The sequence below is a fragment of the Ovis canadensis genome, chromosome 2 (genome assembly GCF_042477335.2).
Source record: "Ovis canadensis isolate MfBH-ARS-UI-01 breed Bighorn chromosome 2, ARS-UI_OviCan_v2, whole genome shotgun sequence".
Lineage (NCBI taxonomy): Eukaryota > Metazoa > Chordata > Mammalia > Artiodactyla > Bovidae > Ovis > Ovis canadensis.
The window spans coordinates 144,786,291-144,800,706 of record NC_091246.1 but is presented as its reverse complement, the minus strand read 5'-3'; the positions used below and the strand labels follow the sequence as shown (position 1 = coordinate 144,800,706).

Genomic DNA, 14,416 nt, shown 5'->3' with positions numbered 1-14,416 from the left:
AAGCCGTGGAGCACAGAACACTGACTCCAAGGACAGTTTCTGGCTGGATCCTAGAATGAGAGTCACTGGAGTGCCTGGGGGTCAGAAGGAAAGCACAGAACATTTGGGAGTGGAGAAGGTGAGAACTTTGAAATGCAGCTGAGTTGCACCCTATATTCATGTGCTATCTTTATTCAGCAAAAACAAGAGGGCCTAAGAAGCTGAAGTGTCGGAGTGATTCTGCCTACTCACTGAATCTACAACGTGCTCTGGAGAGAGGCTGAAACAGGAGGTGGGGGTCTTGGGGCCCTCCTGCCCCTCGTAGTATGAGCATCTTCCTCCCAGCCCACCCTGACTGGAACTCCACGGTTTCAAGTGGCATCGTTTTCATTCTTCTAGGGGCAAGACAGTGACTTGACTTTGTATCAGTAAAATAAACACATGTCTCCCAATGCTATGGAGGAAAACTATGTTGCTTGGCCTTCCTGAGAGGTGGACATTGTCTGACATGGTACTCTCTAAGGCATCTTCAAGAGTACTTTTGATAATCCTTGCCTTTTGCTTTATGCCCTCTGTAGAACCTAACACCCTTGAAAGATCAAGTCCACTGAACAAAAGAGCACTGAAAAGAAATTCCTCCTAATTCTGTCCTCTTAGGGCAAATCAGCTTGCCAGTACAGGAGCTGCTTGAAGGTTAGAGTTTCAACTAGAATAAAGGTCTGGTGATTGTGTTGCATGGGTCACTCTTTAATAATGTGGAGGCAAGTTGATGGCTTATGGAGCAAGGAACATTTTATTACTTGAAATTACGACCATCTTAGCAAATGCACATACTGTGATTGAATCAATATCCAACGATGTTTTGGAAAATAGATGTGGAATGTAAATGATTTTTCTGTTTTTCTTGGTTTGGAGCAAAATGCTCATTAAATTCAAGATGCATCCAGCTGCCACATTTCCTGAATGCTAAGGGCGTAGGGAGGAATGCAGGGATGCAGACCTACCTCTGTATTTGAGTCTGATGGCTGGCAGCGTGGGTGGGAATAAAAGGCTGCAGGTGCCACCCCTCAGGGGTGGGTGAGGTAGGAAGCTTGGCTGCCTCCTTACAGCTTTAAGAGGTTTATATTATTTGATGCATTTAAATATAGTTCCCTTGTCATGCTTTGAAAGTGTTCAGTCCATTTCACTGAATATTTACTCTGATTAGACAATTGTCAGTGTGTACCTGCTTTCCTTTTTTATATCCAAGTAGCCTTAATCTTTTCCCTGTAACCCACAGGCTGCCCTTTAAAACCTTGCTAGGGGGCTTATCAACTTCACAGGACTGCTTCCCCTAAAGGTACCCTGAGCAGTTTAATTACATGTTTCTTTGAGGCACAAGAAATCAGACAGCTCTTAAACTCTGACATTTAGTGAACAAAAGGCACCAACTGAGTCAGATTCTATTGTTGTTCTTAAATCCACAGCTGAGTTTTGATCCTGCTGACAAAATGGCTGCCTTTAATCCATCCGTAGGTTCTAGAGCTATGAAGAAAGTTTGTAAGTTGGCTACCCATCTAAAATGCCACCAAACAGGCTCTTGTTCCAGAAATGGCCAGATTGAAAGTAGGGCAGGAGAGAGACTAAAATGAGGTTTCAGGGGAAAATTCCAGGGTTGAGTTAGCTTGGATCATCACCCAGTATTTAATTTAAATGTTCTCTGGGTAGAATTTTAATAGTGCACTTGCAATTCAATAAAGCATGTGCCTCCCTGAGATGGAAGCCAGACCGAGAAGTGGTTCTGATGAAGGTGTGGCAGTGCTTTGCATGTCGATTACTGCTTTGGCTTTAGGGGATCAAAGAACTTTATTGATATTCTCACAAGATCCCTAGACTCTGTCTCTTCTTAACTTTCTCTATCCAACTGGTCAAAAATTCCTGTCGATGCTATCTTATAAAAGCACCACCCCCCAACACCCACTCAAATCTGTCCCTGACTCTTTGTCCTCAGGACTCTTGACTTATTGACCTTGCTTCTCTTGATTGCTTCAATATCTCCTGACAAGTGTCCAGCTGCCTATGTCTTCCTGTTCTGTCCACCCTCCAGTCTGCTACCAAGGTCTTTCTAGAAATCTGAACAGACCTCCTGTCTGAAACCTGTTGCTAGCTTACCACTCCTATCCAATGGTATATAATGGTATCGTAATACGTATGCATAAAGTCCACACACTTTGGCAGGGCACACCTGCATTCCCTGTCCCCCTTTCTACTTCTCCATCTCTCTGTGCTAGATTCTGTCCCTTTGTCCCAACAGTGGCAGAGTACGTAGAATTCAGACACACAGACAGAGACACACGCACACACGTAGATGGACCGGCAAATAGAAACACTCCCACCCACCTCATTCTTTTGTGCTCCCTTCCTTGCACATGATGTCCCTTTTCCAAGGATGCTCTTCTTGTTCACCTGCCATAAGCTCCTTTGTCCTTCAGAATCATTGTATGTGTTACATCCTCTGGGAAGAGTTCCAGACTGTTCCCTCTCCACCCTGGCATGGCAGAAGTCACCCTTCCCTCTTCAGTGCCACCATACCCCTGGGCATACTCCACTTCCACCTGCCACTCTTATTACTCACGTGTCCATTTCTGGTGTTGAGCTCTTTGAGTGCAGGGACAGTGTTCATGACTGAGTAATGCAAACTGGACAGTCACAAACGACTGGGAACCAAGAGGTCACTTTCTTTTCAACAGCTAAACCTAACATTGTTCTTGAGCCCCCAGCCTGCCTAGAGGAAACAGTTGATTTGAAGTCATTCTGTTAAACTTAGTCAACTGAGTACTTCTTTGGAAAGGGACCAGTTTGGGGAATTTGTTTCCCATTTTCACAATCCAGCTCAAAGCTTAGTCACTTGGATCAGGACTTCGTTTTTTAATGGTTTCTTTTTCCCTCTTCCTGTCCTTCTCTGGGGTGACATTTCAATCTGAATACAGATGCTCATGTAAATCTATGGCAATGAGACCACACTCCAACTGTGCGATGACCCTGAGTCCTCCTACTATCTCCCTGTGGACCTCCCTGTGTCTCAGGTCCCTGATCCTCCTTATCATGGGGTCTTCACTGTCTCTCCTTTTCATTCAAATTCCAGCCTTGTCCTTGTTGCCAGTGCAGCATCAAGTTCTAAATCTCTTGCAAGTCATGAGCAGGCTGTTGTTACTGTTCAGTCCCTAAATCATGTCCGACTATTTGCAGCCCCATGAACTGCAGCACGCCAGGCTTCCCTGTCCTTCACTGTCTTTTGGAATTTATTCAGACTCATGTCCATTGAGTCCGTGGTGCCATCCAACCATCTCATCCTCTGTCACTCCCTTCTCCTCTTGCCCTCAATCTTCCCCAGCATCAGGATCTTTTGCAATGAATAGGCTCTTCACATCAGGTGGCCAAAGTATTGGAGTTTCAGCATCAGTCCTCCTGATGAATATTCAGGGTTGATTTTCTTTAGGATTGACTGGTTTGATCTCCTTGCTGTCCAAGGGACTCTCAAGAGTCTTCTCGAACACCACAGTTGGAAGGCATCGATTCTTTGGTGCTCAGCCTTTTTTATTGTCCAACTCTCACATCCATACATGACTACCAGAAAAACCATAGTTTTGACTATACTGACCTTTGTTGGCAAACTAATGTCTCTGCTTTTTAATTCTCTGTCTACGTTTGTCATTGCTTTTCTTCCAAGGAACAAGCATCTTTTAATTTCATGGCTGCAGTCACCATCTGCAGTGATTTGGGAGCCCAAGAAAATAAAGTCTGTCACGGTTTCCATTGTTTCCCCACCAGTTTGCCATGACATGATGGGACCAGATGCCATGATCTTAGTGTTTTGAATGTTGAGTTTTAAGCCACCTTTTTCACTCTCCTCTTTCACCTTCATCAAGAGGCTCTTAAAGTCCTCGTCACTTTTGGCCATTAAAGTGGTATCACCTGCATATCCGAAGTTGTTGATATTTCTCCCAGCAATCTTGATTCCAGCTTGTGCTTCATCCAGCCTGACATTTGCATGGTGTATTCTGCATAGAAGTTAAATAAGCAGGTGACAATATACAGCCTTGATGTACTCCTTTCTCAATTTGGAACCAGTCTGTTGCTCCATGTCTGGTTCTAACTGTTGCTTCTTGCCCTGCATACAGGCTTCTCAGGAGACAGGCAAGGTGTAGGGACAGTTAGAATCCCGGCTCGGTGGATCTTGAACTCTACTGCCACTCTACAGCACAGACACCACTTTGTTGGCAGGAGGCTCCTGTGAGGAGGTCTCCCTGCAGATTTCTGAATAAAAGAGGTTCATATGAAATGGTTTCATCACCATTATTCCTTTATACAACTCCCACTTCCAAAAGGGAGCATCCCCACCCTGATCTTATTCTCTCAAGCTCTCCAAGCTCTATGCCATCAGCCTTGGAAGGACTTTTTTTTTTGTGGGTCCAAAAACATCCCTTCTGTCATGTTCTGCATTCTTAAGTGATCATCATTTGACTCTATGTTCAGTTTTCCTGTTTTTGTTCCTTTGATATATAAAATCTAATTGGGGGAGTCCTGAGAGAATTATTTTATGTTTATTGAAAGCTTAGCTTTTAAGATTCTTCTACAAATCATGACACTGAAAATGCATTCACTGTTCAAGAGAGTATTAGATTGAACATTGAATGTTAGGTGCCCTTCAGGGTCATGTAAGACATAGTTGAAATAAAAAGAATGTGGAATCCTTTGGAAGAAATTACACTGGTACTCAATATTATGGTCATGAGAAGTGTTGGTGTTGAGTTAGCAAGTTACACCAAACACTGGTGGAGAGAGGATTCTGAGGACACTTATATAATCGCAGACCACTATAGCCTTCAGCGCATTTCACTGTTCTTGGCTCCCTCCTGAAGCCTTTCTGAGAGATAGTGATTTATCATGGTTTTATTGAAGATTCCCAATTCTATACTGAGGCTTCCCAGGTGGCACTAATGGTAAAGAAACTGCCTGCTACTACAGAAGATGCCGGAGACGAGGTTTTGATCCCTGGGTTGGGAAGATCACAGAGAGGAGGGCATGGCAACTGACTCCAGTGTCCTTGCCTTCAGAATCCCATGGACAGAGGAGCCTGGCGGGCTGCAGTCCATGGAGTCTTACAGTCAGAAGCGACTCTCACAAACAATTCTATATTGGATTTTTAGTTGAATTGTGTTGTTTGTGAGCAACTTACATGGTAAAAACATGGGCAGACTCCGTTTCAGCTTATCTTGATTCTTAATGAGTGGGTGAGGTATCTGCCATGTATGTAGCAAAAAGAAATACATTCATCAAACAAAAACATCTCCTCACCATTTATTAAAACCTTGCAAATGTTTGTAATTGGAGTCAAATAGATCTTAATGTACTATTCCCTTGATAAAGAGTGTCCTCTTTCAGGAAAGGTGCTAATCTGTGTTCCCTCAGATTGCCTTGCTTACAAAAAGCCAGTTGACTCAAGCAGCCACAACCAGGGGACCCCCACTGTTCACTAGTTAACTCTTTCTCAAATTATACAAAGTGCCAGGAGGAAACCTAGGTCTCTAAATCAGGGTCTTGACTTTATATGGACAGATCTGACAAAAGCTGTGAATTTTCTCAGCAGGAAAGTACAAGATGAATATACAACATGCTGCTTATAGTTTCAAGGTCTATACAAGCCCTGCTCAAACCACTGAAGAACCCTTGATTTAAAATGGCAAATAGCACACCCAAACCTCCACATTGCCTTCTGCATTTAGTCAAAATTATCCTTGAAAACCTTCAAGTTGCTGTGAAAAAAATAATATGCCTGGTTTATGTATCTAAAATCTCGGTATATTCTATAACAGAGAGCAAGTATGAAAGATATACTTTTACAGTGTTTTTAATTACAGGGGAAAAAAAGAGCATGAAGTTGTTGAGCTTCTAAAGTTGAATATGAAAAGGTTAAATGAACATATGATGCAGCTCCATTCAATAAATCTGACATGCAGTTGCAACTCTAGAAAGAGCTGCTGGTGGGACGTCTGGTGTCTGCAGTGCAAGCACTGGAGAGAGGAAGATTTGAAATAAAATTTATCCCCTCCCAAGAATCAAGGGCATTCATCTTGACTCTGTCTTTCCTTCAGACTGCATGTGTTTTTTTAAAAAAAACAGACAATATTCATGTAAAATTTCCAGTAATAACTCACCATGATTATTATATGCATTCTCTTTTTAATGTCTAAATAATGTCTTGTGCTTTGCTATTTAACTTGAGAAAGAAGTCAACTTTTTTGGACTTGTATTTTCAATCGTAAGTCATCATCTTGAATAAATAGACACAAACACATACACACAGAGAACTAGATTTGACTGTGCAATGGAAATTTGAAGTTTCATTGTTCCAACCTAGAGTTTTGTGATTTGCAAATTTACTACTTGAGGTTGGTAATCGGTGGACTTTTCTTACTGTCTTTTTTCTTTTTCTTTTTGTATGTGTGCTCCTGCTGTCTCTCTCCCCTGGCACCTCCTCTTGCAGCTGTGTAACGGGGGCTCAGTCACCGAGCTTGTCAAAAGTCTACTTAGGTGCAACCAGCGGTTGGACGAAGCAGTGATCTCATACATCTTATACGGGGCCCTCTTGGTAAGGACGTCCTTCAAGGAGGGGTCGAGGGGGCAGTTTGTCATTTGTTGGCTCCCCACAGCATATTAACAAGGGGAAACTGCTCTATAATATGCAAGGTGTATTAACAGCAGGGAGGTGTAGCCTAATATGGACTTTGATTAGATTTTAATAGTAGGGTAATTGTTTAAAACTAACCGTTGCAAATTTTCCTTTTCTCTTTCCTGTTGTTTGGTGGTGATGGGACTCCATGAAGGGCCTTCAGCATTTGCACAATAACCGAATCATCCACCGTGATGTCAAGGGGAATAACATTCTTCTGACAACAGAAGGAGGAGTTAAGCTCGTTGACTTTGGTAATGACTGCTTGTCGTTTGTTTTCTTGATGTGTGCAGTTTAGCCAAAGGCAACAATTTATTGTGATCTCAGAAGACTGGGGCCTCTCTTCTGCACCATAGGCTGAGGGCCTTTCCAGTGACATACAGGCTGGAGAGTAGGGGGAGGTTCACCAGATGGATCACCCTAGGAGATGCTGTTTGTTAATCTATTTTCAGCTTTAGAAGCAATTTTATTAAAGAGAGAATATGAAAGTGTTTCAAAAGACAAATTTGATGGGAAACATTTTGGTTTGTTGGGAAGGATTTCACAACTCAGGGCAATTGTCTATAATTTACATTTTGTCTATTATTCTTTTGCATATGAAAAGAGAAAAACGTTTGGTCTTTTAAATGACTTTCTCTAGCCTCGGGCATACCAATTCCCAGTGAGCAGAAGGTAAAATAGTCCTTTGGGTCTGGAAACTAACATCCCTTTAAATTGTGATTATTGCTGCTACATGTGAGGCTGGTTGAACTGGAAACATTAGCAGGAAATGGAAGGGTGAGAGGAAACGGAGAGCTGTATCACCTAAGGCCAGAGAACTATTAAATATCTCCTTACAACACTCCTTGTATTGAATCCAACAAACCATTTGATCTTCCTTTTAAGTTTATCAAATGGTTTAATCTTCTAAATGAATTTGACAACAGTTAGTCCTTCAGCATGCTGCTGTAAATAATGAGAAAACATTTACAGAAGCACTTTTTAAAATGTTCTTTTTCAGTGTCAGCATAGGAGGAGAAAAAATGATTTTGTATGTTCATTGGTTTATTGGTTAGAAAGAATTTAGTGTTAAAATGTATCAGTGAATCATTTGCTCAGAAGAAATTACTCAAAGATAAATGAAATTGCACTAAGTAATTGGTCTGTTTTTTTAAAAAGCAAAGAAAAATTTTAGGGTGCTTAAATAGAATTTAAAGAACCCTCTCTGGCTTCCTAATAAAGAGTAAAGAATGCAAGCAGTTAGTGGAACTACCCTCAAAAAACAACCCGTGGTACCCATTAGCAAATCTATGCCTAATGTTCTTAAAGATACGTTCTTTGCTGATGAGCACATGTATCCAAGTTTTTTAGTTCTTATCGACAACATTAGTGGCAACTGTTGTTACTGTCTTAAGGGCTGCAGTAGATTTCTGCTTGGTATAAAACAGTACCTTATATTTGTAAAATGCTTTTCAATTTATGTCATTTTCACAGTTGTTCCCTTGATATTTAAGAGCTCTTTGTGTTAGGTGTAATGAGCAGTATTATTCCCAGTTTAAAGGTGGGAAAACTGAGACTCTTTGTGAGGTTGTCTGCTTGAGGCCTTATAGGAAAAGGCATAATTGCTATGGGAAACAGGCCTTCTGACTCCTAATCCAATTCACCTTTACTTCTGTTGTGGCATAAAAAAGAGAGCTGGCCAAAGACTAAAACAAAGTACATGGGAATTATATTAAAATTCAAATCCTCAACATTGAGCCCTGGATAATAATAGTCTTAGTCTGTTTCTTTTTCCATTTGACAAATGTATTTTTCTTGACAGGTTTCCAGCCTTCTAGGTATGATAAGGCACTAAAAATTTTTTCTGTCTACACTGATGTTCAATTATAGATAATACATGCCAATTTTCTTCCTCCATCAAACAAAGCACCATTTTTAGAAAGATATCACCTGAAATATTTTGGAAATATAGTAGGAAGGTATTTGGGGTTAATCCTAGTTATTGATGCTTTCTTTTGATTCCAATTTTGCAGCAGTACGGATAGAAATATTCACTAGAAAAAAAATATCCTAGTGATTTAGATAGTGTGAGACATGCTCATACCTACAGTTTTTGGTAAAGTACAGCCTGTGAGCCAAGTCTGACCTGTGTCCCATTTTTGTACACTCTATGAACTAAGAAGGATTTTTATATTTTTTAACAGTTGGGGAAAAAAATCAAAAGAAGAGTATGATATGTGAAAATGATATGCATTCCTAAATAAATTTTTGCGAAAACACAACCACATTCATTTGCCTTTGTGTTATCTGAGCTGCTTTTGCAGAGTTGAGTAGTTGTGACAGAGCCTTAAGCTCACAAAGCCTAAGATATTTGCTGTCTGACTCTCTATAAAGAAGTTTGCCAGCCCTGGTCTAGCATCGTCATCTGCTTGCTGCTGGATTATGACAGGCTTTTCTTGTAGGTGTCTCAGCTCAACTCACCAGTACACGTCTACGGAGAAACACATCTGTTGGCACCCCATTCTGGATGGCCCCCGAGGTGAGCAGAGGGCATCTATTTCTGTGTATTTATTGAAAGCCTTGGTACTATGCCTTTTTTATGGGAAAGTCACACATTTCACGAAACTTTCAGCAAGAAGAAAATCCTTTATCCTCACTGAACTGTGAGACTTCTGATTTGGTGAGTGAGAGTGATGACATTTAATCTCAGGACTAGGTGACAGAGGCCCATAGAATACCTTCAGGCAGTTAGGAAAAAGGTGCCCCCTCCAAAAGATGCCATGTTCCCTGAGCATCATGGCTTGGCAAGTTCATCCCACCATTGTGTAAATTAGAAGAGGTCACCTTCCCTGGATAGAGGCAGACCCAGTGACACACGGCTCAGTGAAGAGACAGATTTCAGTTCCAGGTGGCCTACAGAACAATATGCCATAATCCTAGCTTTTTTTTTTTTTTATACTGGATATATAACAACTTTATATATATATATATATATATATATATATATATATACCTTTTCTGTATCTCTAGTAAAACCTGGGATTTGGGTCTAATTTTTAGTTCTGGTATCACCACAAAATCCTTTGTGAAATGACACATATTAAAGTTTGCAGAATTTCCAGGCTAGATACCAACAGACCCTGAAGCACAGCTACAGCTTTGCTTGTCAGGTCAGCACTGAATTCCACAGCGCTCTGGCCTGGGATCAAGCAAATGGGCTCTTTTAATAAAGAGGACTTGTGTAGTCATCTCCTTAGAGATGGGGCGGGGGGGAAATGTATTATGAAAAACTACAAAGCCAGCAACATTCAAATGAACAGTTTTCATTTAATGAGACAAATGACATTGTCTTGTGAAACTCAGTTGTCCTTTGCAGTGTGAATCCATTTCAGAGCATGACAGCATGGATTATTTTGAGTTACTTAGTCATTCTTATTACCACATACCGTGTGGTGATCCGGTTCTCCCACCACTTTACTCTGTCTCAGCTGTGTGATCTCCTTGTTTAAATAGCGTCTCCTTTGGGCTCTAACCGGTACATCTCTGTTGACTTGATGCTAGCTTCATGATAAAAATAAATATGGGCATTGACATTGTGTGGCAAATGACCATCCAGATAATCTGGAACATGTTTTTTTACTGCAACTTCTCCCATTTCATTATTACATATAAAATTATCATTGAAACGAAGGCTGCTGCTGCTGCTGCTAAGTCACCTCCGTCGTGTCTGACTCTGTGCGACCCCATAGACGGCAGCCCACCAGGCTCCCCCATCCCTGGGATTCTCCAGGCAAGAATACTGGAGTGGGTTGCCATTTCCTTCTCCAATGAAACAAAGGCAAACCATAAAAATTTTCATAGGGTTTGCATGAACTCTACTTTGAGAAACACTGTAGGACAAAGTCAAGATTCCTTTGGATGAGGAATGAAACCACTCACATTCAAGCCTCTCTGCTGTCCAACCTCATCTCAGGTTACTTTCCCCCAATTTACTTGTTTTTAATGCCTCAGCAGTAGTGGAAAAATAAGTAATTCCCCAAATCTGTCCTTATATATCATTCCTTTAAAACTTTCTATATGTTGTTACATCATCTGCAGTGGCCTTCAGAACTCTGCAACTTTCCTCCTCAATCTTCAAGTCTCTCTCAAATGCTGTTCCCCTAGGAAACCATCCTTATCCTCGGCCAACACTGAGGCTCTTTTCCCCGAGTGTCCACTGCAGCCTTTACGCTCTCCATTAGCAAGATATGACCATTGTACTATAGTTCTTGACAAGCAGGTGTTCTAACTGAACTCTAAACTCTAGCAGGGACCTGGGATGCTCGGCTCTCAGCGTAGTGCTTGGTATAGAGTAGGGGCTCAATGTGCATCTGTTGAATGAATGAATATATTGGTTAAAAAGGAAAAGTCAAGGAGAAGATGAGTTTGGAGGGTAGATTGAGGAGGGCTTTACGACTATTGGTATTCACACGTTGCTCTGTTGAGTTTGGTTAATTTATTATTAAAGGAAAGCATGACTGAGGTCACTCAGTTCTTATTTAGGGTGGCATAAGTCAGAAGATGGTGTTCCCATTCCAGTCTTCAGCAAGTCGGTGTTCTCAGAAACACAGAGCACAGAAAAGAGAAGGCTGCTCTCGGCTTTATCATTTCTCATGAAGTGTCCATGACTTTTAGGGTTCAGCTGGGTTGGAGAAAATAGGTGGAATGTTTCTACTAGGGGCAGTTTAGTGGCCCACGGTGAGCTTCTGTTGCCCAGAGTGCCTGGAACTGGTTCCCCGCTTATCAGGGAAAAGCTAGTGTTGCATCTTGCCTATCTAGTGGATAGATTGAGGAGTAGGCAGATTATGGTATGGAGACCTTGAGAGTGCCTCTCAGGAGCCAAGTGCCCAGTTTCTGAGTATGACTCAGAGGTTCTCTCAGAATGTGTGCGTGCATCCAAGACACTTCGGAACCAGGCTGCAGCTTCTGGGACTCAGTCCTACAACTGTCCTCATGTTTTTATTCCCCAGAGTCTTTTTGCTCCATGAGCCTCTACACGAATGTCCATAGGAAGAATCTTACATTTGTCAGTTCCATTCAACAAACTAAAAAAAAATTATTTTATTGAAGTATAGTTGACTAACAGTGTTGTATTAATTTCAGTAGTGATTCAGTTATACATATTTATATTCTTTTTCATATTCTTTTCTATTATGGTTTATTACAGGATACTGATTATAGCTTTCTGTGCTATACAGTAGGTCCTTGTTATTTGTCTATTCTATATAAAATAGTTTGCATGTTAACCCCAAACTCTCAGTCCATCCTCCCCTACCCACTCAGCCCCTTGGCAACCCTAAGTCTGTTCTCTTTATCTGTGAATCTGTTTCTATTTGGGTGATAAGTTCATTAATATCTTATTTTAGATTTCACATATAAGTGATATCATGTGGTATTAGTCTTTCTCCTTCTGATTTACTTCACTTAATATGATAATCTCTAGTTCCATCCATGTTTCTGCAAATGACATTATTTCATTCTTTTTTTTTTATGGCTGAGTAGTTTTCCTTTGGGGCTTCTCTGATAGTTCAGTTGTAAAGAATCCACCTGCAATGCAGGAGACCCCAGTTCAATTCCTGGGTCAGGAAGATCCGGTGGAGAAGGGATAGAAGGGATAGAAGAATACTCCAGTATTCTTGGACTTCCCTTGTGGCTCAGCTGTAAAGAATCTGCCTGCAATACGGGAGATCTGGGTTTGATCCCTTGGTTGGGAAGATCCCCTGGAGAAGGGAAAAGCTGCCCTCTCTAGTATTCTAGCCTGGAGAATTCCATGGACTGTATAGTCCATGGGGTTGCAAAGAGTCAGACAGGACTGAGCGACTTTCACTAGTGTTCCTTTCAACAAACTTATACTGTCCTTCTGTGAGGCCAGGGTTTGGGTCAAGAGGAGTCCTTGAAAGGATAATCAGTAATGGTTCAAATGGATATTGTCTTTATATGATGGCCTGCAGAGTATATTGACCTTAACATGCTTTCATTTCTGCTTATGCAAATAAGTGGTATTTAGATTAAATATGGGAGAAGGCAATGGCACTCCACTCCAGTACTCTTGCCTGGAAAATCCCATGGGCGGAGGAGCCTGGTGGGCTGCAGTCCATGGGGTCGCTAAGAGTCAGACACGACTGAGCGACTTCACTTTCAGTTTTTACTTTAAGGCATTGGAGAAGGAAATGGCAACCCACTCCAGTGTTCTTGCCTGGAGAATCCCAGGGACACGGGAGCCTGGTGGGCTGCCATATATGGGGTCGCACAGAGTCGGACACGACTGAAGCGACTTAGCAGCAGCAGCAGCCAGTGTTCTTGCCTGGAGAATCGCAGGGACGGGGGAGCCTGGTGGGCTGCCATATATGGGGTCGCACAGAGTCGGACACGACTGAAGCGACTTAGCAGCAGCAGCAGATTAACTCTGACAGCAGTGCAATTAATGCCAATGCCGGTGGAATAAAACCACGGCATGCCACAGTGCCTGTCCTTTGAAAACACAGTTGAAAGACCCTTGATCCTATTTTACTTTTTATAATTTATTTAATTTTTGGCTGTGCTGGGCCTTCATTGCTGCTTGGGTTTTTCTCTAGTTGCAGTGAGCAGGAGTTACTCTCTAGTTGTGTTGTGCAGGCTTCTTATGGCGGCTTCTCTTGTTGTGAAGCACTGGTTCCAGGTCATGTGGGCTTCAGTAGTTGCAGCATGTGAGCTTAACAGTTGTGGCCCGTGGGCTCTAGAGTAGTTATGATGCATTGGCTTAGCTGCTGCTCAACATGTGGGATCTTCCTGGATCAAGGATTGAACTTGTATCTCCAGCATTGGCAGGCAGATTCTGTACTAGCGAGTCACCAGGGAAGCCCCTGTTTTATTTTTCAGAAATTGAACCAAATTATTTTTTTCCCTTTTGCATTTGCATTTTGATTTCACCAGCCTGAGAAACTCCAACATCTATAATAATTCAAATAGGCTACAGGCTTCAAACCAGGTAGCTGATGAAATGTGACCAGACCACCGTCAAGTGTTGACTTGCAGTCCAAACAGCAGTTCACCAGGGCAGCTTGAAGCTGCAACCCGAATTATCATATTCACAACACTCTCCACTTACTTTCTCTTGCTACCTCAGGTAGACACTAGGAAGGTTGAAAGATGCTGAGTGAAGGTGGTATCAACTCAGCCATGAAAAATTCTAGGGGGTGCCCTTAGTGTTATAATACTTTGAAATATAATAATATAATGTTATAATACTTTGAAACAGTGCTGCTGGGGAATTATTGGCTGGCATAGTAAGAGTTATTCTAGAAGTCAATATCAGTAGAGTTTTTTTTTCTTTTTTTTTTTTTTAAACAAACTGAGCATGTCAGTAGCATACTGTGACTCAGGAAGATGATTTTAAATGGGAAAGAAAGATGCTCAACATTAGAAACCAAGAGTCGGGCTCGACTGAGCGACTGAACTGAACTGAATCACATTGCATTCTCCCTGAGTATTCGCTTTCACGTGGCCATCCTGTTATAAGGACACCAGTAATACTGGATTAGGGACCCATTCTGCTCCAGTATGACCTCACTTTAACCAATTACACCTGCAGCAACCCTATTTCCAAGTAATTTCACATTCTGAGGTACTGGGAGCTAGCACCTTAACCTATCTTTCTTGGACGACACAATTCAACCTATAACAACTCTCCAAAATGCTTAACACTCCTCCTCTGTAGTAAATAACTCA

At 41.7% G+C, this 14,416-nt stretch overlaps 1 protein-coding gene across 1 annotated transcript in view; it reads left to right on the top strand.

Annotated features, from left to right (window-relative positions):
* LOC138433887 (myosin-IIIb-like) overlaps positions 1-14,416 on the top strand; it is a 51,490-nt gene that overhangs the window by 21,076 nt on the left and 15,998 nt on the right. The window contains exons 4-6 of the mRNA XM_069577301.1: positions 6,506-6,610; positions 6,846-6,945; positions 9,133-9,209. Of these exons, the coding sequence (XP_069433402.1) occupies positions 6,506-6,610; positions 6,846-6,945; positions 9,133-9,209 (282 nt within the window). The remainder of the gene's footprint in view (positions 1-6,505; positions 6,611-6,845; positions 6,946-9,132; positions 9,210-14,416) is intronic.